Raw genomic sequence first — 27,549 nt, forward strand, 5'->3', positions numbered from 1 at the left:
AATGGAAAGAGAATATGTTTTGAACGATGGTGCCTGGCTAAAAATGTAGATGGGGATTACGATAAATTGACAGAATTGATACTAGTGGAAGACTTTAAAAGATGTGTTCCAGCTGAATTAACAACATATTTAAATGAAAAGGCAGTGGAAACTTTACAAGAAACTGCTAGGTTGGCAGATGATTATGCTTTAACCCATAAATCCAAATGGGGACAACCTAAAACCTTTCAAAAGAGTTACAAAGACAATCCAGGGAAACCGGAGAGTAAATTGGGAGGTAATCAAAAAGGGAAGGATGAAAAGAAGCCAGGGCTGGAGAAACCTGTTGAGCGTACTTGTTATTACTGTAGGAAACCTGGCCACGTGATATCTAATTGTGCCCTTTTGAAGAAAAAGAAGGAAGCTGGGCCCAATGCTTGTTTTCAGGCAATTAAAAATCAAAAAGGTTTAGGAGATGCTGTTAAAGATCAGTCCTTGCAAGAGGGAAAAGTGGAAAAGTGGAAAAGTTGGAGGAGGTGAGAAAAGAATTCCGTTCGTATGTATCAGAGGGTTTTGTTTCACTGAATGATGAGTCACCCCAGGTGCCAGTGAAAATTCTTAGAGATACTGGGGCTAGTCAATCTCTCTTGCTGGACAGTGTTTTAAATTTTGGTGAAGAAAGTGACACTGGTGAAGTAAATCTAGTACGAGGCGTTACAGGTGAGACCATGTCTGTCCCTTTTCACAGGGTGATTTTAAAGTCAAAGTTCGTAGAAGGACCAGTCGAGATAGGGATAAGACCTAGTTTGCCAGTGGAAGGAGTTTCTTTGTTATTGGGAAATGACCTTGCAAATGGAGAAAGTGATCCTGTGGTACGGTTAACAACCAAACCAAGGATTGATGAGTCTGAGGATGATCCAGATGTTTACCCATCATGTGCGGTGACTCGAGCTAGAGCTAAAGAATTAGCCAAGACAGACAGTCCGGTGCAGTCTGATGTGGTTCCTTGTGACAGTCCTAAACAGGAAGAAAATTTTGATGCCTTATCTGAGACTTTTCTGTCTTCACTGGAGGATCAACATCCTTATAGTGAGCCTGAATTTAAAGATTTGTCTTTGTCGAGGAAGGATTTTATGGTGGAACAGACAAAGGACCCTGAGTTGACAGAATTGAAAGAAAAAGCTCTCTCATGTGAGGAGATTGAAAAGGTGCCAACTGGATACTATGTCAAAAATGGAGTGTTAATGAGGAAATGGAGACCTCCTCATGTTCCTGTTAATGAGGAATGGGAAGTTATTCATCAGGTTGTTGTTCCAAAAATTTATAGGGATGAGATTTTAAACCTGGCCCACAGTATGCCTTTGGGTGGTCATTTTGGTGTGAATAAAACTGTAGGGAAGATCTTGAAACAATTCTATTGGCCTGGTTTGAGAAAAGATGTGGTGATGTTTTGTCGAACCTGCCACACATGTCAGATGGTAGGTAAACCAAATCAAAAACCCCCTGTGGCTCCTTTGAAGCCAATTCCTGTTTTTGGGGAGCCCTTTTCGAAGGTGATTGTGGACTGTGTTGGCCCCTTACCAAAGTCTAAGACTGGAAATCAGTATTTGTTAACCATCATGTGTGCCACTTCTAGATTTCCAGAGGCAATACCCCTTAGAAATATTAAGGCCAAGACGGTGTCAAAGGCTCTTGTAAAATTTTTTACCTTGTTTGGTTTGCCAAAAGAAATCCAATCTGATCAAGGTAGTAATTTTATGTCAAAAAAATTTTTCAACAAATAGTCTATGAGCTGGGAGCAAAGCAGATTGTATCATCTGCATATCACCCAGAATCTCAAGGAGCTCTGGAGAGATTTCATTCTACTCTCAAAAATATGCTGAAGACTTATTGCTTTGAAAACACCAAGGATTGGGACGAAGGTATCCATTTACTTTTGTTTGCCGTTAGAGAATCGATCCAGGAGTCAATAGGATTTAGTCCGTTTGAGCTTGTGTTTGGACATCGGGTGAGAGGACCTTTGGAGTTGTTAAGAGAGCAATGGGTTAATGAGGAAGTTCACTTGAGTCTGTTGGACTATGTCCAAAAATTTAAAACTCGGTTGGAGAGAGTCTGCCAGCTAGCGAGAGAGAATTTGAAAACAAGCCAGATAAGAATGAAGACATATTTTGATAGACGTGCTCGGCCTAGGACATTCGCAGTGGGGCAAAAGGTGTTGGTATTTTTCCCTAGCCAAAATAATCCCTTGCAAGCTCGCTTTTCTGGACCCTATGTTATTGAATCTCGAGTGACTGATCTAACATATATAATCAAAACACCAGATAGACGCAAGAAAACACAACTCTGTCATGTAAACATGCTAAAACCTTATTATGAGAGGGATTCAGTTGTGGCCTTGGTGGATGGTGAAAAGGTTGTTTCTAGAATGCCTGATGTTGATGTTGAGGAAGGCCAATTTAGACCAAATATTGTTCCATCGAAACTAAAAAACCAAAATATCCTGGAGAACCTTGAAACGAAGTTGGACCATTTACAAGTTTCACAAAAACAACAGATGAGAGAATTAATTTTAAAATTTTAAAATCTGTTCCCAGATGTTCCAAACAGAACATCGATAATTACCCATGATGTTGATGTTGGGGATACAAAACCAATCAAACAACACCCATATCGAATGAATGTGGAAAAAAGTAAACTTGTTGATCAGGAAATCAAATACATGTTGGAAAATGATATTATTAGACATTCTACTTCAAATTGGAGTTCGCCCTGTGTTATTGTACCTAAACCTGATGGAACTGTTAGATTTTGCACAGATTACAGGAAAGTGAATGCTGTAACAAAGTCAGATGCTTACCCTATTCCTAGGGTGGATGATTGCATAGACAGAGTGGGAAAGGCAAAATTTCTTACAAAGATTGACCTATTAAAAGGGTACTGGTGTGTTCCATTAACAGATAGAGGAAGGGAAATTTCAGCCTTTGTAACCCCTTCTGGATTGTATGAATACAATGTTTTGCCATTTGGAATGAAAAATGCTCCGGCAACATTTCAAAGAATGATTAATTCAGTGATTCATGGGTTAAAACATACAGATGCCTACATTGACGACTTAGTGACTGGGAATGATACATGGGAGGATCACATCTCTGCGTTAGAAAGGTTGTTTGAAAGACTTTCCAAGGCTAACCTTACAGTTAACTTGGCTAAAAGTGAATTTGGCCATGCCACTGTGACGTATCTTGGTTATGTTGTAGGTCAAGGCAAGCAAGCTCCTGTTCAGGCAAAAGTTCAAGCAATATCTGAGTTCCCTATTCCCACAGGTACGAGGACTGTTAGAAGATTTTTGGGAATGGTTGGATATTATCGAAAATTTTGTAAAAATTTTGCTGATATTGCTCTTCCCCTAACTAATCTTCAGAAGAAGGGAGTAAAGTTTGTTTGGACAGATTCTTGTCAAGAAGCATTTGAGAAGCTGAAAGCCATTTTATGCTACCATCCTGTGCTCAGAACACCTGACTTTGAAAAGCCATTTTCATTAGCAGTAGATGCCAGTGATGAAGCTGCAGGAGCTGTGTTGTTGCAGAAGGGTGACCTTGATGATATTGACCATCCTGTAGCTTACTTTTCAAAGAAATTTAATGAGCATCAAAAGAATTATTCCACCATAGAGAAAGAATTACTGTCGCTTGTTTTAGCCTTGCAACATTTCAGTGTATATGTTTGCACCGCTCAGAAACCATTGACTGTGTATACAGATCATAACCCATTGGTGTTTCTGAGCCGAGTCAAAAACAAGAACAGAAGGCTGTTAAACTGGAGTTTAATTTTGCAAGAGTTTGATCTCATGATAACTCACATTAAAGGCAAAGATAATGTGATTGCTGATTGTCTTTCCCGATGTTAAATGGGAAACATGTATCTGTACTAATCTGATAGTCTGTAGTTGTGTAGCATGATAATTATTAACATTACTAACTGTATGCGCGGTTAAAATTTTCTTGAAAAAAAAATTTTTTTTTTAGGTGGGAGGTGTTACGGACTCAGTGAAAGTCCCTTTAAGATAGAGAGAGTGTGTATATGTGTGTGTGGGGCGTGCTTACGTCAATAGAAGATAAAGGACGTAATGACGTTGTTGAAGAAGAAGAAGAAAGAGAGAGAGAGAAGGGAGAGAGACACCAGCCTGCTTGTTTTCTCTATCGATGGATGAGAAACAATAACTGTGTTTGCCACTGAAATCCATGTATGGAAGTTGGAAGTAATCCGGTGGAGTTCACTTTGTTGCTGACCTGTAGAAGGAAACAGGTATTTGTATGTGGACGACCACGGTTCGGATGCTTTTCGGGGTGAGGAAGTCACTACCGAGTAAACACTGAAGTGTCGTTTGGGTTCCATCGTGGAACATTTGGATTTCGTATGTACTCTCTCTATGTTTTTCTACATCTACATCTTATCTTCAGACAACGGTGGTTGTTGAAGAAGCCCTTGCTCATGTTTCACCTTATGGCTTGCGGAACTGAACTTTAAGAACCATTCCGGAACTGGGAGTTTTGGACTTTGTCACACACACACACGAAGAGTTTAGCTTTGGGGTTAACGTTCGAGGTTTAACATTCTTGAATTCTAACATACTAACATTTTTACTTTTATTTTACGTATTATCATAAGTAGTGATTAATAAAATAGTTTTTAACACTGAATCATGCTCAGTGTGTTTCTTTTGTTGCTGGTTTGTGACAGACATGAAAATTATTATAAGTCACAGAAAGAAATAGTGCAAAAGAGGAATAATGAGGTAGTGTTCATTGACCGTTCAGAAATCTGATGGCGGAGGGGAAGAAGCTGTTCCTGAATTGTTGAGTGTGGGTCTTCAGGCTCCTGTACCTCTCCCCGATGGAAGTAACGTGAAGAGGGCATGTCTCAGATGGTGAGGGTCCTTAGTGATGGATGCCGCCTTCTTGAGGCACCGCCTCTTGAAGATGTCCTCGATGGTGGGGAGGGTTGTGCCCGTGATGGAGCTGGCTGAGTCTACAACCCTCTGCAGCCTCTTTTGATCCTGCGCATTGGAGGGTCCATACCAGGTGGTGATGCAACCAGTCAGAATGCTCTCCACCATACATCTGTAGAAATTTGCACGTCTTTGGTGACTTACCAAATCTCCTCAAACTCCTAACGAAGCAGAGCCACTGGCGTGCCTTCTTCATGATTGCATCAATGTGCTGGGCCCAAGGTAGATCCTCTGAGATGTTGACACCCAGGAACTTGAAGCTGCTCACCCTTTCCAACGCTGACCCCTCATTGATGGCTGGTGTGTGTTCTCCCAACTTCCCCTTCCTGAAGTCCACAATCAATTCCTTGGTCTTGCTGATGTTGAGTGCGAGGTTGTTGTTACGACACCACTCAATCAGCCGATCTCTCTCACTCCTGTACACCTTCTCATCACTATCTGAGATTCTGCCAACAGTGGTGTCATTGACAAATTTATAGATGGCATTTGAGCTGTGCCTAGCCACACAGGCAGGAGTATAGAGAGAGTAGAACAGTGGGCTAAGCACGCGTCCCTGAGGTGCGTTGTGTGTTGACTGTCAGCAAGGAGGCGATGTTACTACCAATCCACACTGACAGATGTTCCATCTGCACAGCCTTCTATCAGCAAACTTGGATACAATGCCCTTGATTCCCTTATCCAAATCATTGATACAGACAGTGCACAGCTGGAGCCTCTTGTCAAGCTAATTGGTCTGTACTTCTGTTTGTTTTCTCTCTCTCTCTCTCTCTCGTTTGCACTTCCAATCTGTGGGAACCGTTGTAGAACCGAGAGTTCTGGAAGACGACAGCCAGTGCATCCGTCATCTCCACCACTGCCATCTTCAAAAGCCTTTGGGTGCAGGTCATTATTAGGTCTTGGGGATTTATTGGCTTTCAGACACATTAATTTGTTCAATACTTTTTTTTATTAATGCTAATTTATTCCAATTTATTTATTCTACATCTGTTCTCCACTATTTCTGGAAGTTGTTTTGTGCCTCCTTCCGTGAATACTGTTCAATTTCTCTGCCATATGCTTATTCCCCAATATAACTTCCCCTGCCTTAGTCTGCAGGGGACAGAGATGTAGTTAACTTCAGATGATATTTTCCTTTTCACAAATGTACACCCCATTCAACAGCATAATCCCAGTTGTCTACAATTGGGTTCACAGAGGGATACACACAGATAAAGGCTCTTCAGCCTGCCAAGTCTGCATTGACCATCAACCACTCATTTACACTGATCTTACAGTAATCCCATTCTCCTTACATTTCATCAACTCCCTAGACTCTACCATCCACCTACACACTGGGGGCAATTTACAGTGGCCGATTAACCTACCCACCCATGCGTCTTAATGTGACGTGGGAGGAAACCCACACGGTCACAGGCAGAACGTGCAGCTGTCCACGCAGACAGCACCCGAGGTCAGGATTGAACCCAGGCCCCCGGCACTGTGAGGCAGCGGCCCTACTAGCTGCACCACCGTGCTGCCCTATCTTATTTTTCAAAACTTCTTATCCACATCCCTAAAAAATCTCTCAGAACACACTTAATCATCTCTCAACCACAATGACATGACTGACAGAGGCTTCCATGGCAAGTATGGTGTTCTCACTCTCACCACTGTCTTTCTTAACTCAAGAGTATGTGACCACAGTGAAAAATAGAACCAAATTTCATCACATCTTTTTGCAATCTTGTAATCTCAGATTCTCTTAGGGTGCTGGCACGGCATCAGGATTGGTGTGACATGGTAGCATTATATATGGTCACCATTCCAGTACAGAGGGTTCACGTGCTCTGGGGTAGCGAGTTCAATGGGGTTAATGACATCTCGTCGGCTACTCACTGGGTGTGTCCCCTTTGATGTCACACTTCATTATCTCATTGACGAAGTCACCCAGGGAGGAATAGGAAGAGCTGGAGTCATTGTAATCGACACTGTCGCTCCCGCTGTAATGAAAACGAGAATGATCACAATCACACACAGCGAGCAGCCATGAGCAAGCAGCACAGTCAACAGACTGCAGCACAAGTCAGGCAAATCTGTTCACAAAAACAATTGTATGTATCTGGGTCAGGCTGGATTGATATAACAGTCAACAATTCTGTCACTGATGCTCCCTCAGGAGTGAATTATTTATTTACAGCACTTCAGAAGCATGGATAGATACGGCGGTGAAGATATGAAGGATACTTCATTCAGCGTGGCATGGAACATCACAGTGGGGAGGTTACAGTACAACTTTGTAAAACATTGGTTAGGCCACAGCTGGAGTACTGTGTACAATTCCTAGTCACGTTATTGGAAGTCCACGATGGCACTGGATTGGATGCAGGGAATTTCACTGGGATGATGTCTGGATTGGAATGGTTCTGTTACGAAGAGAGATCGGTTAGGCTGGGTTTGTTTAAACTTGGAGTGAAGGAGGCTGAGAGGGGACCCGAAAAAGGGGAATAAAATTATGAGGACCACAGACGGTGTACATAGCAGGAAACCTTTCCCCACAGCAGAGGTGCCTAAAACAAGGTTTAGGGTAAGGGGTAAGTAGTTGAGAGGGGATCTTAGGAAGAACTGCACCTCGCAGTGAGTATAATGTGGGAAAATGCAAGGTCACCCACTTTGGAAGAATGATAAAGCAAATTAATATTTAAGTGGAACGAGACAATAAAACATTGCAGTACAAAGGGATCTGGTGGCCCTAGTACACGATACACAAAGTATCAGGGTAGAGCAGCAAGGCAAATAGAATGTTGACCTTTAATCCAAGGGGTATAGAGTATGAAGGAGGAGAGTTTTGATGCAACTACAGGGCATTGTAAGACCACACTTGGAGTACTGCATACAGTTTTGGCCTTCATATTTATTGAGTGATACAGGACGCCCCTGGGTTACGAATGCCTGACTTATATACTCATATACAAATGAGCTCTCACATTATTAAATTCAAAAGTCCAATGTACGTACATACGTACATATGAACAGCTGAACTAGTTTCCTCTCTCTCTCTCCACTTTTCATGATTGTTCTTTCTTATCAGTATTGTGTTTTTGATGCCATTTATTACAACACTGTGGAGGTATGGTTACCATAATCGGGTGATTTTTATTTTCCAACTTAAGGGCAAAGTTGATTTATGGGCATCTGTAAAATGGAACCAGTTCATTACCCGAAGACAGCCCGTGTAACTGCTCTGGAGGCAACGCAGAGAGGATCCAATGAGGTTGATGATGAACAGCGGTTCAATTCCCGTCGCTGTCTGTAAGGAGTTTGTACGTTCTCCCCGTGTGTCTGTGTGGGTTTCCTCCAGGTGCTCCGGTTTCCTCCCACATTTCAAAGACGTACGGGTTAGGAAGTTGTGGGCGTGCTATGTTGGCGCCGGAAGCGTGGCGACACTTGCGGGCTGCCCCCCAGAGCACTCTACGCAAAAGATGCATTTCACTGTGTGTTTCGATGTACACGTGACTAATAAAGATACCCTATCTTGGGGAGAAGGAGTTGTTGTACAAAGAAAGGTCAAACAGGCCGGACTTTATTCATTGCACAGTTTAGAAGAATGAGGAGTGATCTTATTAAAACACAAGATTCTGAGGGGGGATTGACAGGGTGAACATGAAGAGGATGTTTCCCAGTAAGGGTATCTAAAATCAGTCAGTATGAGGAGTCACCCATTTAAGACAAATGAGGAGGAATTTCTCCCCTCATGGGGAAAGAATCAGGAAGTGTATCAGTCAATTGGCTGACTCGTGCTCCTGTTTATGTCCTTATGACCAAGCTTAAGGCCACCTGTACGACATGGTGTGAAATTCTGTTTGGGTAACCTCCTGATAATTGGCTTGCCTATTTTGGTACGTTAATACAAGTTGCTGCAGTTAGGAGGCAAAGGTGGCAAAATGAGATTGATCAACGTAAAAGGAGACATTAAGTGCGTTAACACACATACGGTTAACTCAGAAGGAGAGAATGAAAGATCAGCTTGAGTGGTTCAGGAATTGGGTCAAACAAAGATGATCAAGGATGAAAGGGACTGCCCTACTGGGAGACATCGAGTACAATAGGCATTTACTTGCTCACGTTTTACAGATGAGCCAAATGGCTCCCTCCTGGGTCATTATAAAATGAGAGCGGGCTCAGGAAGGGGTAAATTCTCATCCTCATCCAAACTAACCTGTCATCAGTTGGCTCAGAGCCATCGTCCTTCTCGATGGGAATGTTGAGGGCCTCAGCGAGCTGCGAGTTACTGTCGTAGACCCGGTAGTAAATGGGTTGAAGCTGATGGGCATACCACTTGGGCTTGTCTCCGATCAGAGCTGGGTCAAACACACCTGGTCAAAGACAAAATACCAAGTCCATTGTAGTCTGCACAGAAAGCCAGAATCTAAGCAGAGTCCTTCCCTTAAACACACAAATCACTGAACAGCAGACAGCATCAGTAATTTCACAGTTCCACATGTTACAGGATTATTAAATCAAGACATCTTACTTTGTCTAGAGACCAAGACCATCAAACAATGCAGTCAGTACCACTCCCTTCCTCTTCCCCCACTGCAATGTAAGCCAATCATTTTCAACAATACAACCAGAGATGCCCAGAGATGTTCAACTCCAAGTACCCGATATTCTTGCTGTACAAAAATCTAACCATCTCAGTCGAGGTTTCCTACCTAATCTACTCAAACTGTCTGACAGGCCATCCCTGAGAAGTCACAGGCAATGGAAGTCACAGGCAATGGAAGTCACAGGCAATGGAAGTCACAGGCAATGGAAGTCAGCAGAGCTGAACCGCCCGTTCTTCAGAATTACATCCTATTTCCACCCTCCTCCATTACGGATTAGAAATTCAAGCATCTATATCAACTTGACCAGCTTCTGTCACCTTATCTGATCAGATTTCCCTACCTTACATTATTCTGAACTCCTGTGATGGTGTGAAGGGAAGTATAGCCCTCCACTGTCTCCACTAGGGAATGCCATCTGGATCAGGACAAACGTCAGTCCATGAAGATGGCTTGGTTTCTTTGGATGGTGGAAGTAATGTAAATTTACTTCTTAATTTAAGGTGCTGCCAAACAAACAGCACCATGAAATCCAAGAATTATAGAAAATAATGCCAATTCAGACCACCATCTGAGTGTGTGCTGGTTAGAACGAGCAGGCTACTGCACATCAAGCATCCAATGTACTTGATAAACTGTGCTGATTGCTTCTGTCTCAACCACCACTTGGCAGTGATCTTCAGACCACATTTCAGTTAAAAAAGAGAGCCAGACAGCACAAAAGCAGACCACTTGATCCACCATGCTGATTTCCCACTGCGTGTTGGCAGAAGGAATTTAATCCCGGCAAGTGTGAGGAGATGCATTTTGGAAGTCAAATAGGGGCACAACGTGCATATAATGGGGGGCAGGACGTGCATAGTAATGGCATAGGACATACATAGTAATAGGGGTACAACATACATAGTAATGGCGTAGGACATACATAGTAATAGGGGTACGATATACATAGTAATGGCATAGGACATACATAGTAATAGGGGTAAGACACTCAGGAATGTCAATGAACAGAGAGACCTAGGGGTCCAAGTCCGTAATTCTCTGAAAGTGGCAACACAGGTAGACAGGGTGGTGAAGGCGACGTATGGCATGCTTGCCTTCGTAGGTTGGGGCACAGAAAATGAAAGTTGGAATGTTGTGTTGCACACAACACTGGTGGTGCCGCACGGAGCATTGTGCGCAGTTCTGGTCGCCACACTATTGGAAGGATCTGATTAAGCTGTAGAGGGTGGAAAAAAGATTCACAAGGACGTTGCCCAAATTGGAGGGAACAAGGAGAAAAACACGACGGTGCCGGAGGAACTCAGCAGGCCGGGCAGCATCCGTGGAGAAAAGCAGGCGGTCAACGTTTCAGGTCAGGACCCTTCATCAGGACTGAAGATAGGAGAAGGGGAAGCCCAATATATAGGAGGGAAAAGCAGAGCAGTGATAGGTGGACAGAAGAGGGGAGGAGAGATTGGAGAGGCTGGGTCTGTTTTCCCTGGAGCAAAGGAAGCTGAGGGGTGACAGAGGGATATAAAATCATGAGAGGCATAAATAGTAGATAGCCAGTGTCCGTTTCCCATAGGGTGTTGAAAACTAGAGGGCGTTGGTTTAAGGAGAGAGGGGGGAGATTTAAAGGGGATCTGAGGGGTAAAATTCCACACCAAGCAGTTGGTATCTGGAATGAGTTCTCAGAGGAGGCAGCAGGAAAGCACGGTAGCGTAGCGGTTAGCGCGATGCTATTACAGCACCGGCAATCGGGGTTCAACTCCCGTCGCTGTCTGTAAGGAGTTTATACGTTCTCCCGTGTCTGCGTGGGTTTCCTCTGGGTGCTCCGGTTTCCTCCCACATTCCAAAGATGTACAGGTAGGTTAATTTGGGTTTAAAGTGGGCGGCGCGGACTCGTTGGGCCGGAAGGGCCTGTTACCATGCTGTAAATAAAATTTAAATTAAAAAATTTTAAAAATTTAAATTTAAATGAAACATTTAAGAGGCATCTGAACAGGTATTTGAATGAACAAGGTACATGGAATTAATGCAGACAAGTGGGATTAGTATAGATAAGACATATGGTCAGCATAGATGCAGTGGGCCGAATGGCCTATTTCTATGCTGTATAACTCAGTGACTCTATGATGTGGTTTATGTGGACTTTAGTCAAGCTTTTGACAAGACCCCACATGGTTGACTGGTCTGTAAGGAATCCGAGGTGCATTGGCAAACTGGATCCAAAATTGGGCTCGTGAGAGGAGGCAGAGGGCAGTGGTGGATGGGCCTTTTTCTGACTGTAAATCTGTAATGTGGTCGACCGCTGGGATTGACGCTGGCACCTTTGTTGTTTGAAATACATTTATAAACGGCTTGGATGAGAATGTATGTGGTTCTGACTGGTAAGTTTGCAGAAGACACGAAAATTGGTGGAATTGTAGACAGCAAAGGTTGTCCAAGGATACAGCGGGACATAGATTATAGCTGGAAAATTAGGCACAGCAGTGGCAGGCAGAATTGAATCTTGACAAGCATGAGGTAATGCACTTTGGGAAGTCAAATTCTGGAAGGACGTATAGAGAAAATGGCAGGGACCTTAGGAACATTGATGTACAGAGAGCCCCTGGGATGCAAGTCCATAGCTCCATGAAAGTGGTGACATGGGTGGATAGGGTAGTGAAGAAGGCATTTGGTATGCTTGCCTTCATAGGCTGAGGCACTGAGTACAAGAATTGGGACAACATGTTTTAGCCATACGAAACATTGGTCAGTCTGTACAGAGTAGAATACTGGGTACAGTTCTGGTCACCACACTACAGGAAGGGTGAGGTAAGCAACTGAGTGCAGAAGAGATTCACCAGGACGTTGCCTAGAATGGAAGGCTGTAGTTATAGGGAGAGATTGGACAGGCACGGTAGTGTAGCGGTTAGCGTAACGCCTTACAGCACCAGTGACCTCGGTTCAATTCCGGCCGCTGTCTGTAAGGAGTTTGTACGTTCTCCCCGTGTCTGTGTGGGTTTCCTCCAGGTGCTCTGGTTTCCTCCCACATTCCAAAGACATACAGGTTAGGAAGTTGTGGGCATGCTACGTTGGCGCCGGAAGCGCGGCGACACTTGCGGGCTGCCCCCAAGTACACTCTGCGTATTTCACTGTGTGTTTCAACGTACATGTGACTAATAAAGATATCTTATCATCTTAACTTATTCTCACTGGAGCGCAGGAGGACCTTATAGAGGTTTATAAAACGATGAGGGAGCACAAATGGAATAGATAATCAGCATCTTTTTTTTACCGGAGCAGGGAAGTTTAGAACTAGAATGCAAAGGTTTAAGGTGAGAGGGGCAACGCTTAAAGGGGATCTGAGGGGTAGGTTTTTCACACAGGGTGGTGGTCATGGGAAATGAGCTGCCGGGGAGGGAGTAGATGCAAACATAACTACAATGTTCAAAGGGCATTTGGACAGGTACTTGGATAGAAAAGGCGTAGAGGGATACAGGTCTAGGCAAATAGCATAAACAGGCATCGCAGTCAGCATGGACAAAGTGGGCTGAAAGGGCCCACTTCTGTGCTGTACAATTCTACGATTCTATATAACTTGGGATACATTTCACCGAGGCTGGGTGAGTTTACAACCTTTAAAGAAACTAAAGTCCCCAGTATTTTCTATTTTTTAAATTTCCTATATTAAACAGACAAAAGTATAGCAATGTGATATTTCTCACACTTTCTTCATTACAGTACGAGTGTGGTCCCCTCACACAACTATAGCAAGAAACTATAATTCCGAAACTCTGCACACATTTCCAGCCCTTCATACTTATTACAACTCTAATATTCTTCTGTGGCTCCCAGTGTCTCGATACTGATTCACTTTCAAGTAGTTGTTTCTAGTTAGAGTAAAAAGTGGCCTTAACCAAACTGGAGACAGTCCTAAACCTAGCGTTCCAGAGCATTTCTAAACCTAACTGAAATACCCTCTCTGCCACCAATACATTCTTCCGTCGATCCACACAGAAGCTTCATTCCCTAAAATTGCCTTGAACCGTTTCTCTGCTGAGCTTGCCATAGACTGTTTTAAAAAAATAATTGCTTGAATGTATTTAAGATTCTCCAGCATTTATGCTGTTCCTGTCCCAGTTAACGTTCGGGGAATTAAAATCCTCGAATGCCTTTACACTTCACATAGATTAGCCTGCATCTCTGCTCTGTTTCCCTCCATTTGAGATCAACAGCACATAACCAGGAGTTTGATGGTCCCACAGTCTTCCCCCTCATTTCGACTCATCTGGCCTCATTCATTGAAAAAAAAATCACAAAAACTGCAGATGCTGGGAACACTCAGTATATACTAACTCTCATGCACTACGTCTTCTAACTTCTGTATATTCCGGCCTCTTTTGTACATCTATCCACCTTATCATCCCTTCTTCCCATCTCACCTGAAAATCCTCTAAACTATGATGCCGTGCTGTCATCCTTTCCTTTGCTTAAGCCACGTTTCAGATGCCCATCTTTATCACATTGATTCCTTGTACCGAAATGTATATCAAGCATTGCTGAACTCTGCACCTTTTTCTTCCACCCCGGTCTTTTGTTCCATCTACTGACTTCCACCCCACTTCTGAAAGCACCCTTGGGTTTCCATTCACCTGCAATTTACCCCCAATGGAGAAGGTTGGGGGTGGGGGGCGGGTGGGAAGAGATGGGAAACGAGAAACAGACCAAGATGTGCATGAAACAGAGCCCTGGATCAAAGAAAGGGAGACCTTAAATAGCTTCTAAGCAAAACTTTAGCCTGCACAATCCAAGGGGCAATGGTAGCTTGTACATATGACTGAGCATGCTCATTGACTGAGCAATAATTAGTTGTGGTGAATAACTTTTTTTTTTAAATCACACCAGAGGAAGGTTTAGTGTGAACTCAAAATTCAGTGTTGGAACAGCTGCTATAATTTGCTGATACATTAATGACTTGGAATTAGGAGCACAATAATATTAATAATTTGCAAATAATCCAATGGAGAGAATACCAATGGACTTCAAGAGGAGACGGGTTGGTGTAGTGGGTAACTCCACAGCAGATGAAATGCAAATCAGAAAGAGAGAGGAGATACCCTTTGGTTAAGAAAGACAGGTCAAGATTAAGGATAACTTTAAACGGGATATGAGACACAGAGATGGGGGAGGTTTGTGAACAAATTTACGATGACAGCAAAATTAAGAGTTAAAACATGGATCATCTTGGGCTCTAAAGGGAGGAAGGAAAGAAACGTTAGACAATTAAACTATAAAATACTAGCTTGGCTGGAGTTGGAGTGATTGCCCATTTCCAGACACAACACTTCGCAACCAGTGAGCAGTAAATAGGAACGAGGAGGACTAGGTAACCTCTCCCCTTGAACCCACTTCATCATTCACAGGATCATGGCTGATCTGACTATAATCGCAACTCATCAGCCAACAGTAACCTTCCACCCTCTCGCTTGTCAAGAACCTGTCTCGGCCTTAAAACTACTCAAAAACCCTGCTTCCACTGCCCTTTGAAGGGAGTGTCAAACCCATAGTCCCTCTGTCAGCACAGACACAGTTTCGGGTTCAGTTCCGTTATACACTCTCGAGTTGGCTGCAGCACACTTGTGCTGAAAAACTAACCCGCTGTCCTCCTTTGGGGCAACCCTCCCCAACTTACTGTTGTGGATCCTTTGGAAGGTGTAATTGGTGGGATTCAGCGACCATTCTCCGGAATATTCCACGGCCTGAGTCCGAGCCAACTTCTCGGTGAATAACGACAGCTTGGGTCTGGAAGCCAGGAAGGAATTTACTTGGAAAGCGACGACAGGCCGAGGGAAGAGACGGAGGATCCTGGTGTGGGCCAGGAAACCCTGCAACACGTTGGGGGAGTTGAAGAACCGCACCATGGCAACCCTGAGAAACAGAGGATCATCCACTTAAAAAGCGACGGGGAGGCAGGTCACAGCCACTGAGCAGTCCGACCAAGCAAACATTAGCAGAAGATGCGAGCACGCAAATCTCACCTGGACACTGGATCACATCCACTCATTCCAAACCAGTTCGTACGTGACAGCAGTCTAACCCAGACAGGTGGCCCCACTCACTTTGCTCTACACTGTAAGCTCAGAGATTGCAAGGAGTGGAGAATAATGGCCATGAACGACCTCTCCTTGGGCAGTATGTGACGGCAGTCGGGAAGCGAGCAGGAGCGAGTGAACACAGGCGGAGACAGTATGGCCTTACCGTGGAGAGAACGAGGTCACTTGCGGGCTGCCCCCCAGCACACTCCACGCAAATGATGCATTTCACTGTGTGTTTCGACGTACATGTGACTAATAACGATATCTTATGTGGAACTGCTGTGGAGGGGAGAGGGAGAGGAGGAGCATAGGGTATGTCTGAGCTCAGAGTGGGATGCGCACAGGGACACCACACTGACACCTCGCTTCCAGAGTTTCGGTAGTCTCACATTTGATGTCCCACCCTCCCCAGACACAGTTTCACAGTCCAGTAGTTCCCCTGCTGTTCCTGCCCGGTGGCTACAGGCTGACACTGGGACAAATCTTAGATTCTTGAATCCAAAATGGAATAATCAAAAGTAGCCAAAATATCTCCTAACGGAGGTCTTAATTACCATCAAGGGCACAACTGAGAGGTAACCAGTGGACGTTGCTGCAGGCCAAGAATGGAACCGGAAACCCTCCGCACCACTGGTTTTGGGCCCCAACCAGGAAAGACAGGACTACTGAAGGTAACTGCAGGAAGCGGTGAGTTGAAGAACACAGCAATGGTCCCCACCAGACCCGATTAGGATCTACGGACAGAGAACCCGATGAGGCAACGTCCTTGTGGGGGCCAAGGGTGCGCCGTAGACAGATATCCCACCAGAGTAACTTAAGGCGAACACAGACAGAGTGGGATGTCTGTATAATCAAAGACCCCACCCACCCAGGACATTCCCTCTCCTCTTCCATCGGGTAGAAGATACAGGTGCCTGAGGGCACGTACCACCAGGCTCAAGGACAGCTTCTACCCCACTGTGATAAGACTATTGAACGGTTCCCTTATAGGATGAGATGGACTCTGACCTCACGATCTACCTTGTTGTGACCTTGCACCTTATTGCACTGCACTTTCTCTGTAGCTGTGACACTTTACTCCGTACTGTTATTGTTTTTACCTGTACTACATCAATGCACTCTGTACTGACTCAATGTAACTGCACTGTGTAATGAATTGACCTGTACAATCGGTATGCAAGACAAGTTTTTCACTGTACCTCAGTACAAGTGACAATAATAAACCACATCGAGTCCCATGGCTCACACTCCAACTCACCGGGTCGCAATGTCCACAGAGTCGACGTCATTGCCATAGATGAGGGGGTTGAACTCGGTGGACGGAGTGGAGGTCTGCTCTTCCCGCGCTCTCCCGGACAGCAGAGGCAGTTGCTGTGCTTCGTTGAACTTCTCTAGGTTGAGGATCGGCTGAGTGTTCAAGCTCATGCTCGCCAGTGCCTGTTGTGGGGCCACGGACAGGAGAAGGGTCAGCACGAAGCAACTCAGGACCGAGACCAAGCCCACATCAGTCATAGCCACACCGTACAGCATCAGCCTCCCACACCCCAACCTCCCTGGCCAAACTATCTGACAAGAGGCAGCACTGCTCCCATCCCCAAGCATTAGCAGCACACTGTCTCCATATCTCACAACAGATGGACGACCCTCTCCATAATCCCATCAAACAGATCCACACCCTCTTCACGACAACACCGCCATCCTGAAGTATGGAGGCAGCAGTGTCTTTGGGGGCGGGGGGGGGGGGTGGTGGGGGGTGTGCTGGTTGAACAAAGAGGGCAGATGAGCAACAGGACTGTCACCCATCTCCCCATTACATTCAGTCTAATGTTTGTGGGAGGAAGCACTGTGCAGCCTCACAAGGAACAAAATAAATCAGAACAGAGATTGGAATTGAACTGAATTTTGATACACAGTGTGGAGCAGCCGATCAGGCACAACCTACAGGAGCAGTCAGTTCGGCTCCACTGGGCTACAAGGTTAGGCTCTGCTACACTCAGGAGCCACTGACAAACTGTATCATTTGACACTCCCAGCCAGTTCTGTGCAGCCTCCAGAACTGAGGCAATTTCACTTTACAGAACTGGGTGCGGGGTTTGAGAAGCCAGCTGTGCTGGAGGAGCATCTACTCTGAATCCAGGGCACATACAGCACACCGTTGGCAGGTCTTTTTGATGGGACAGTTTGGAGGGAGCCGTACCTGCCCTTTCGAGGGTTTGATGGGACAGTTTTACTCTTTATCTTTGCCTGACCTGGGTGTTTGCTGGGACAACTTAGAAGCTTTACTTTGCATCTAACCAGTGTAGTGTCTGTTCTGGGAGCATCTGATAGGCCGAGGTAAAGGCAGCTTTTTTTGCATTCAGCTGACCAGAACATTTTCGTAGGGACGGTTCAAAGGAGGCTTTACTCTGTCTAACCAGTGCTGGACCTCCCCTCACATCTAGAGAACTTGCAAAATAGGATGCAGTTGTCCCATCAGAGGCCCATCGGGCAGACAAAGACCGGAGGAATGGAAGGGGTGGCTGTGCCTTTCTCCAAACAGGAAAGCCAGCTGAAGGGAGGTGCATTTGCGGCACCAGGTTTTGCCATCACTGTCAGGAACAAGACTACAAAGCAAGCTTTGGGTTTTAATGGACACCCAGTGAATCAGCAACAACTGGTGCATCACAGCCCTATCACTGCAGGAACCTTGCCAGCAAGTAGTTCCACTCAGCTCATGATGCAGTCCCAACAACCAGTGGACAATGTCAATGTGAGAGTTGTATGACACTCCAGTATCAAGTGCCACTAACAGGAAATAAGTGTAGGGAAAGCCAACAACTCCTCAGCAGATGTCAGAGCATCATCTACTTAACCTAATCACCACCTTCAGAAAGGGTGGCATAAGCAATGCCACTTCAAAATATCCACTGACATCCTCTTGACTGTCAAAGCAACATTGAACTGACAGACTGCCAGACAGACCAAAGTTTATACAGATCAATTTTGAACACGTGACTTGCACCACAATGACGTAAGCAACCAAAGTGAATGCACGAAAACTTTAACATCACATTGGATCAAGCTAGCTGTGAGACGCTTAAAGCTTCACTCTGTGGCTTCCTAACCTACTTGATCACTGTGATAATAGTGAAACTCAAGATCACTATTAACAAAGTACGAGCTGAATCCATTGGATATTTTGCTCAGTCACCAAGGTTGGTTTGGCAAGAACAATAAGGAAATTCACTCGTCTGCACTCCAAAGTGAGCCTACCAAACAGCAAAACCACAAGGATTACTACCTGTAATACAGCTGCAATTGAAGGCAGACCGTGCAACAGCAAAATTGTGGTGACAAGTGAAAGGTTTGGAAAGTTAATCATTGCTAAAAGAAAAACATGGCATGAGAAACTTCTTTCACCCACTGGAAGCCATCCATGTGTCACATTCCAATGGTTTAACTCCCCTGGTAATCCCTGTTTAGTTCTGCTTTTAAGCACACAGCAGATGGTCAAGGATTGCCTGAAATACATGACTGCTCAACTGAAGTGTAACGCTGTGGTCTCAGACCTAAACACGTCCGTCGAGATCCAGTTACATAATCGGCAGCTTCCAAGTCTGCCTTGTCAACATTAAGACTGAACAGCACCCTCAGAGACAACATCAAAGCTGACGGAACAGCAACTGAAAAAGAACAACTTCCAAATAAAAATGCAGCCGACCTACGAAATATCAACGTTGTGGACTATTTTCAAGATTGTCAATTAGTGGGAATTACACAGGCAATGAAGGACCTTTCCTTTAGGGGAGATCCTTGCTCTAATCCTTCTGAATTCCCTGCTCCCCCTTAACAAAGATGTCCCTTTAGAATTCCAATGCTGCTTCAAACTGCCTCAGGGCAATATTGACCTATTTATTGCACATCAGAGGCAGGACAAATGCAGAAAGCAGCACGAATTGCTCATTCATATAACTCTTCACCAAGAAGCCTCAAGATGCCCTGGTCTAGTGAAGTTCAAGCTGGGTCCTCAGTTTACCTCACTATAGGGTGACCACACTGGATCAGAGGTGAACTCATTTCATCATTCATTCTGACATTGAGCTGGGGCATAAAATCGCCCCAGCCCCTGTACTGTCCATCTCAATGGGATCTCGATTCCAATCCATTACTTCTTTCTGGGTTTGAAAACAAACGGTCAGTTCTCCAACCAACAAACTAGAGGAACAGCACCTCATTTTCTGTCTTGACACTATCACTGATATGTCAGTCCTCGGCCTCCTCCACTGCCGGGAGAATTCCAAGAGCAAACTGGAGGAACAGCTCCTCATTTTCCATCTTGGAACCCTGCAGCCTAACGGCATGAACATTGAATTCTCCCACGTTAGGTCACCACCCCCCCAATGCTTCTTCTCTTCTTCCCTTTGTTATGGACTCAGTGAAAGTCCCTTTAAGATAGAGAGTGTGTGTGTATGTGTGTGTGGGGCGTGCTTACGTCAATAGAAGATAAAGGACGTAATGACGTTGTTGAAGAGGTCAGAAGAAGAAGAAGGAGAGAGAGAGAGAGAAGGGAGAGAGACACCAGCCTGCTTGTTTTCTCTATCGATGGATGAGAAACAATAACTGTGTTTGCCACTGAAATCCATGTATGGAAGTTGGAAGTAATCCGGTAGAGTTCACTTTGTTGCTGACCTGTAGAAGGAAACAGGTATTTGTATGTGGACGACCACGGTTCGGATGCTTTTCGGGGTGAGGAAGTCACTACCGAGTAAACACTGAAGTGTCGTTTGGGTTCCATCGTGGAACATTTGGATTTCGTATGTACTCTCTCTATGTTTTTCTACATCTACATCTTATCTTCAGACAACGGTGGTTGTTGAAGAAGCCCTTGCTCATGTTTCACCTTATGGCTTGCGGAACTGAACTTTAAGAACCATTCCGGAACTGGGAGTTTTGGACTTTGTCACACACACACACGAAGAGTTTAGTTTTGGGGTTAACGTTCGAGGTTTAACATTTTTGAATTCTAACATACTAACATTTTTACTTTTATTTTACGTATTATCATAAGTAGTGATTAATAAAATAGTTTTTAACACTAAATCATGCTCAGTGTGTTTCTTTTGTTGCTGGTTCGTGACACCTTTCCTAGCTTTTTCTCCCCCCTCTCTCTCTTTACCTCTGACCCATCCCCCGGTGGATCTGCTCTCCCCTCCTCCCCCACACCTGCCCATCACTGTCCCTTACCTGCATCTACCTATCACCACCCTGTGCCCACCCCGCCTCCCCTCTTCTGTCCACCTATCATTGCTCTGTTTTTCCCTCCTATATATCGGGCTTCCCCTTTTAAGATAGGAAAAGGGGAAGCCCGATATATAGTCCTGAAGAAGGGTCCTGACCCGAAACCGTGACCGCCTGCTTTTCTCCACGGATGCTGCCTGGCCTGCTGAGTTCCTCCAGCATCGTCGTGTTTTTCACCTAGATTCCAGCATCTGCAGTCTTCAACCTTTAGTGTCTTCACTCCAAAACTATTACTGAAATCAGCACCTTCAACCTTCAATAGGCTGAGAACTGTGCAACCCTGACACATTGAGAGCATTCTGTAATCTCAGCCCACTTTCACTGCCTGGGACTCTCACTCAACAGCAAGCCCAAGATGCTGCACAAGCCCGTCCGGCAAATTTGGCTCCTCTCCATTGCCCACCCCGGCCACCAGAACAAACACTTGTGGAGAACTGCTGGAAGGCATCAAGCACTTCCCTCAACACAATAGCCACCATTTCCAAATGCGGAGGTCAAATAAAGGGAGCTAAGCAACCACCAGAACACTGCTTGCCACTTCTACTGACAGATCAACTGTTGGAAGCTGAGATCCTCTGTATGAGAGCAGAGTCGATATAAGTGCCTACTGTGGGGCAGATGTAACAATGCCAGCAGGTTCTCTGCAGCTAACATCCCCAGTTTTGAGCCAAAGATCATGAAACACCAAGTCTGTTGGGCTGACCACTGTGAATGGATGACATAGTCCTTCCCTGAAGCAAGTCCTCTTCCGTGGACTCGATCATGGTTAGCAGATTGACAAAGAACAGAACAAACCTATCAAGGCACACTGTTAAGTATACTTCAAGAAGGGAAGACTTTTGGGAACAGATGGCCAAGCTTGCAGAATGCATACTTAACCCCTCAGTCATCTTAAGTTGTATCAATCACTTCAGTAGACAATGTCCTTGCTCCTAGGATGGGATAACTTGCCCTGGGAGTGGTAATGGGACAGTGTACTGGTACTGTACCCGAGTGTTTGATTGGACACCGGACAGGAGTACTGTACCTACCTTGGGAGAGTTCAATGGGACAGCCAGTTGAGGCTGAAACATGCTTGCCATTCCAAACACAGTTCAGTCAAATAGGTTTAAAGAGCCTTTCATAAACAAGTCAAAAACATGCAAAGGGCAGGGAAGATTGGGAGGGGGGAAGTAATTTGAAGTTTGGGCATGTTTTAAACAGCAGAATGCAGCAGGTACAGTAATACAGGATATTGCTGGCCAGGTACGGAAGATCCGGACTTCAGTGGACAATGAACTGGTAACAAACAGAACCAAGACAAGCAAGATGATGATGGAGTTTGGATATGGTCTAGGTGCACTACCTACACACTCAGTGTGGCACTAATGGCACCGTAAGGCGGCACACTGATTACACGTGCTTTAAGAGGTATTATCGGAACATCTATATTAGCAGTGAGCCAAGCTCCCCAGATATCATTGCAGACACTTACATGTCACCAGCATGCTCATTTCAAGTCACTTGGCAGAAGCTTTTCAGGCAAGGCCACGAATAAGAACATGCTTTCCATTACTTGAGTAACAAAAATTCAACTTAAAGCCAGAATATAAATTGCAACTGAAATTCACTAAGTTGAATCTGGTAGTCACTGGTGGGTTGGTGCATGGGTCTGGAGAGCTATGGGAGGGAGATGCTGGGAGGAGGGTGTGCGCTACAGGAACAGGGCTGTGGGGAAGAAGGGAGGGAGGGAGTGGGGGTAAGCAAGGCGCTGGGTGAACAGGAGTGACCACTGGGAGGAGAGCCAGAGGAAGGGAGGTTGGTGCAGCTAGTAGGGGAGGGGTGGCTGGGAGCTGGGGAGAGCTGGTGAGATGGGTGGGGAATGCGGGGCTGGGCAGGAGAGGGGTGAGCTGTAACAATGGAGGAGGGAGCAGTGGAACAAAATGGAGTAGTGTGATATAGGGGGGGTTCAAGGCAAGGCAGTGGGATGGAGAAATTGGGGGCAAGGCTGAAGCAATTGCCGCCCACCAAGATCCAAGTCAGTGATAAGCAGCAGGAGGGGCTCAGCTGCTGGTAGGAGCTCTGACAGGGTCCTGGTGGTGGAGTGTCGTAAATGGTCCACCCCTCGCCCTTCAGTCAACAGCCAAAAGCAGTTCCCAAAATAAATCACAGCAGAAAGAAAGCAGTAAAAAGAGATTTTTTTAAAAAATGGACCACCTTCTCTGCTGTGACGAGTTCCTGCTGCATGATATCACTTAAGCTAACCAAACACTGGACGGCAAAGGACAAGATGGAGGACACCATGACAACACCAATACAGCAGCCAACCAGCCATGAGGATGAGGCCCCAACAGGAGGAATAAAAATTGTGGAGACACAGACAAAAGGAAAATCTATTACTAGAACAGTCAGGTAGAGACACGGGTGAGCAAGAGTGCTAGGTAAATTACTGTCACAGTGAGAAGGTCTAACCTTGGAGCAGAGCATCAAAGAAGGGGAGGGCACGAGGGTAGGGGCATGCTGAAGGGAAGAGACCGCGGTGTGGCCCACTTGCTTCGAACAATTGTCCAATTAACTGTGGGCTCACCCCACGATCACAGTCTGCTTTGTACACTTTACCATAACCTCCCCCCCACCCCATCCGAATTCTAGATTTAACAGCAGCACGTGCTTCTGGACGGAAGCAACCCCGTTCACCCGTTCACGGCTTTCCCTCAGGACCCAATGATGTCCAGCTGGCAGCCTGGCCTCCACCCCAGCATCCCACCCCCCCCCCCGTGGGCTGTATCCCTCTCGACTTGGCAAGAGAGCCCTATAAACAGCCAAGGCCAGGGAGCACCAAGTGCTGCACTTCCATACCTTCCCAAATCGAACTTCATGTGTCCGACGTGTGTGGATTCAACACACCCACACATGCACAAACCCTCTTTTTTTTGATGCTGCATCAAGTGCTTCAAACCACCAGCAGACTGAGCATTTGAAACACAGATGGGCTCCACTTATTTCATGCTCTGCCCCCATATCAGTAACTAGTTTACCTTCAAATGCTGCTGACGGCACAAATGCAGAGAGAAATAAAGAAAAAAGGATAAAAAGAAATACACACAAATGACGATGGCGCTGTCATGGATATACCCAGCCTCCAGCCTGTGCTGAGCTGTTCACTGCACATTACAGGAAGCAGGGTGGGGAGGGGGTGGGCACTGAGATGGCACAGTTTGAAAATTCAGGAACAACTACCTTCACACCCTCTCCCTCCCTCCGGCAGCCTATCAGGTAATAGCTGGTTTAATAGACAGCAGAATAATGTGATTTTGTTTCAGCTGAGTGGGTCTATTGATCAGGTGCATGTTACTGGGCACGATATACTGCACTGTGGGGACTCTGGTGCTCAACACATGATAAAGAGACTTTCCCCTTTATCATGGGGGGTCATGGAGAAGAGGACCACTTGAAAGGCATCACCTGATAGTCAACAGCAGGAGGGCAGATTCTCGGCTCTGTTGCCCCGCATTGCTGACTTGCGAGCCAGATAAATGGCAATGTGGAGCTGGTCACGAACACGCAGCGCCATCTGAGAACTATCTATTCCACCAGTGAGGTCTCCAGGACCCCAGTATTCTCCAGGCTGAGGCAGGCAAGCTTCGCTGAGTGCCATGGCCGTGGAAACCAGTTAAAACGATACCAAAGGGTCAGGGAGCAACTGTAAAGTAGTTCCTCTCTTGTAGAGCAGGAGCAAGTGTATGGAATGGGGAATGGAGGCACAGGAGAGGATAGACACATGATGGACTTATCAAATAATGGAGCATCTCTGCATTATTTTCACCAATATAAACCAGGGCACATTTCAATGACAAAGTCTGAGGTCAGACCACTCAGGGAAGCTCAACCAGCATGCACACCGCCGCTGTCCACGGGGAGTGACTGCAGAAGAACAATCCCCTCACCCAGCCAACCCAAGGGACTGGCCTCCACTCCCATCTGACCCAAGACGCTGGAACTCCGCCGCCAGTCCAGAACACAAAACTGAGGCAACTGGGCCAGTCTCCGTCCCCTCGACCCCGACCCAGGAGGCCAGATCACCCCACCAGGTGGACACAAATCCACCTTGGGCGTCCACGTCACCCACCACCAACCCGAAAGGCGTGCCAGCTCGCCCAACATGGGAAGCTAGCAGACCATGACGCGACCCCCACCCCCACCTCCACCTCCCATACCCGACAATGGAAGGTTGGTAGACCATGACCACACCCCTCCCCTAACCCCACCAATGCCGACCCACCAGACTGCAGGTGTGGGGCCGTGCAGTCAGAGTCTGGGTGAAGCATCGCTAAATGGCTATGGGTGAGAGACTTGCAGCTTTGCCCTAATGACATCCCCCCCCCAACAAAGCTCTCACGTGTAGTGGGGCAGGTATGATCTCCAGATCAGCAACCACCACTTCCTACCTGCTTCAAATGCTTCTTCAGCTCAGTGGCTTCCGGTTCAGGCATAAGGGGCAACAGCTCTGCGTTAGTGGGGGCGATAACCTGCCAAATATATATATATATAAAAAGTCAAAAAAAAACAGCCCGAAACACAAGAGAAGCTGTCACATGGATTGGAACTGATCAGACTTTGACAGAACTGGTAAGGTAACTGCACAGACCTGACCTCATCCTCAAGTCTGCGGTTCCATCTACCTACCTCTGCCTTAAATATATTCAAAGGCTCTGCTTCCTCCACCCTTCTGAGGGACAAAGAGTTCAGGACCCTCAGAAACAATTTTGCCTCATCCATCTGAAGTGGGCAACCCTTTACTTTTTAAACAGTGATCCCAGTTCTGGATTCCTGCACAAGAGAAAACACCTAAGGCAGGCATGGTAGTGTAGCGGTTAGCGTGATGCTATTACAGTGCCAGCGACACGGGTTCAATTCCAACCGCTGTCTGTAAGGAGTTTGTCCGTTCTCCTTGTGTCTGCGTGGGTTTCCTCCAGGTGCTCTGGTTTCCTCCCGCATTCCAGAGACATATGGGTTAGGACATGTGGGTGTGCTATGTTGGTGCCAGAAGCGTGGCGACACTTGTGGGCTGCTCCCAGAACACTCTACGCAAAAGATGCATTTCACTGTGTGTTTCAATGTACATGTGACTAATAAAGAAATCTTATCCTCTCCAATATCCACTCTGTCAGGGCCCCCCCCAAGGATCTTGGATTTCAATCAAGTCAGCTCTTGCTTTTCTGCACTTCATCAGATACAGACCTGGCCTATTCAACCGTTCCTTTTAAGACAACCTGTCCATTCTAGGCATTGTAAACCTTGTCTGAGCTCTTTACAATGCATTGACATCCTTCCTTAAGTCAGACCTATAATGAACACAGTACTCCAGATGTGGCCTCATCATTGCCCTAAGAAACTGAAGCATAACCTCCCTACTTTTATATTGAATCCCCCTAGCAATATATGATAATGCTGTTAGCTTTCCTAGTTACTTGCTATACCTGCATAACAACCTCCTGAAAGTCATGCACTAGGACAGATTGCTCTGCATCCCTCAGATAGTATGCTTCTTTTTATTTTTCCTAGCAAAATGGACAATCGCTGATGGAATTTAACTCGGGTCAATCCAACGTGATGCATTTTTGGGAAATTAAACCAAGACAGGACATACACAGTGAATAGCAGAGCCCTGAGAAGTGTTGTAGAACAGAGAGACCTAGGGATACAAGTATATATCTCCTTGAACGTGGCAACAAAGGTAGACATGGTGAAGAAAGCAGGTGGTATGCTTGCCTTCATCGGACAGGGCATTGTGTACAAGAGTTGGGATGGCGGGTTACAGCTGTACAAAACCTTGGTTAGACCACATTTGGAGTACTGCGTACAGTTCTAGTCACCATACCAGAGGAAGGATGTGATTAAGCTGGAGAGGGTGCAGGAAAGATTCACAAGGATGTTGCCAGGACTGGACGACTTGAGTTACGAGGAGAGACTGGATAGGCTGGGACTGTTTGCCCTGGAACACAGAAGGTCAAGGGGCGACCTTATAGAGGTTTACAAAATTATGAAGGGCATAAATAGGGTAGATTGCCAGTCGTTTTTTTTTTCTCCCCAGGAAGGGGAGTCTAAAACTAGCAGGCAGAGGTTTAAGGTAAGACAGGAAAGATTTAAGGGGCAGGTTTTCCACAGAGGGTGGTGGGTATATGGAACGAGCTGCCAGATGAAGTTTAGACAGGTAAATAGCAAAGGTTTAGAGGAACATGGGTCAAACACAAGCAAACAGAACTACCTCAAGAAGGGCACCTTGGTCAGCATGGACAATTTGGGCTGAAGAGCCTGTTTCTGTAATGTATAAATCCACGACCCTATGACACATTTTCCCGCATTCATTCCATTTTCCAGATCTCTGCCCATTCACTCAACCTGTCTATATTCCTTTGTAGCCACTTTACGTCCTCTTCACAACTTAACTTTCTTTCTACCTTTGTCTCATCAGCAAATTTAGCCTTCACACAGCCTTTTACATAAACTGAAATAATTGAGACCCCAATTCCAGTGCCTGTGGCACACTGTGTCCTACCCTTACCAGATCTGAATATTCCAGGCATTGGGTGACAGAGGTAGAGAGCCTCGCAGGTAATGTTGTGAACCAAAGCACAATAAATAACGGGCAGCCAACTGA

At 45.7% G+C, this 27,549-nt stretch overlaps 1 protein-coding gene across 27 annotated transcripts in view; it reads right to left on the reverse strand.

Annotated features, from left to right (window-relative positions):
- The window catches only part of madd (MAP-kinase activating death domain), a 160,057-nt gene that overhangs the window by 89,937 nt on the left and 42,571 nt on the right, over nucleotides 1–27,549 (reverse strand). For all 27 annotated transcript variants that reach the window (XM_052028954.1, XM_052028941.1, XM_052028965.1 and 24 more), the window contains exons 7-11: nucleotides 25,337–25,417; nucleotides 16,891–17,069; nucleotides 15,230–15,465; nucleotides 9,183–9,339; nucleotides 6,863–6,966 (exon numbers count right to left, since the gene is read on the reverse strand). In XM_052028954.1, coding sequence (XP_051884914.1) covers nucleotides 6,863–6,966; nucleotides 9,183–9,339; nucleotides 15,230–15,465; nucleotides 16,891–17,069; nucleotides 25,337–25,417 — 757 coding nt within the window. The remainder of the gene's footprint in view (nucleotides 1–6,862; nucleotides 6,967–9,182; nucleotides 9,340–15,229; nucleotides 15,466–16,890; nucleotides 17,070–25,336; nucleotides 25,418–27,549) is intronic.

This window comes from Pristis pectinata, chromosome 14, assembly GCF_009764475.1.
Source record: "Pristis pectinata isolate sPriPec2 chromosome 14, sPriPec2.1.pri, whole genome shotgun sequence".
Lineage (NCBI taxonomy): Eukaryota > Metazoa > Chordata > Chondrichthyes > Rhinopristiformes > Pristidae > Pristis > Pristis pectinata.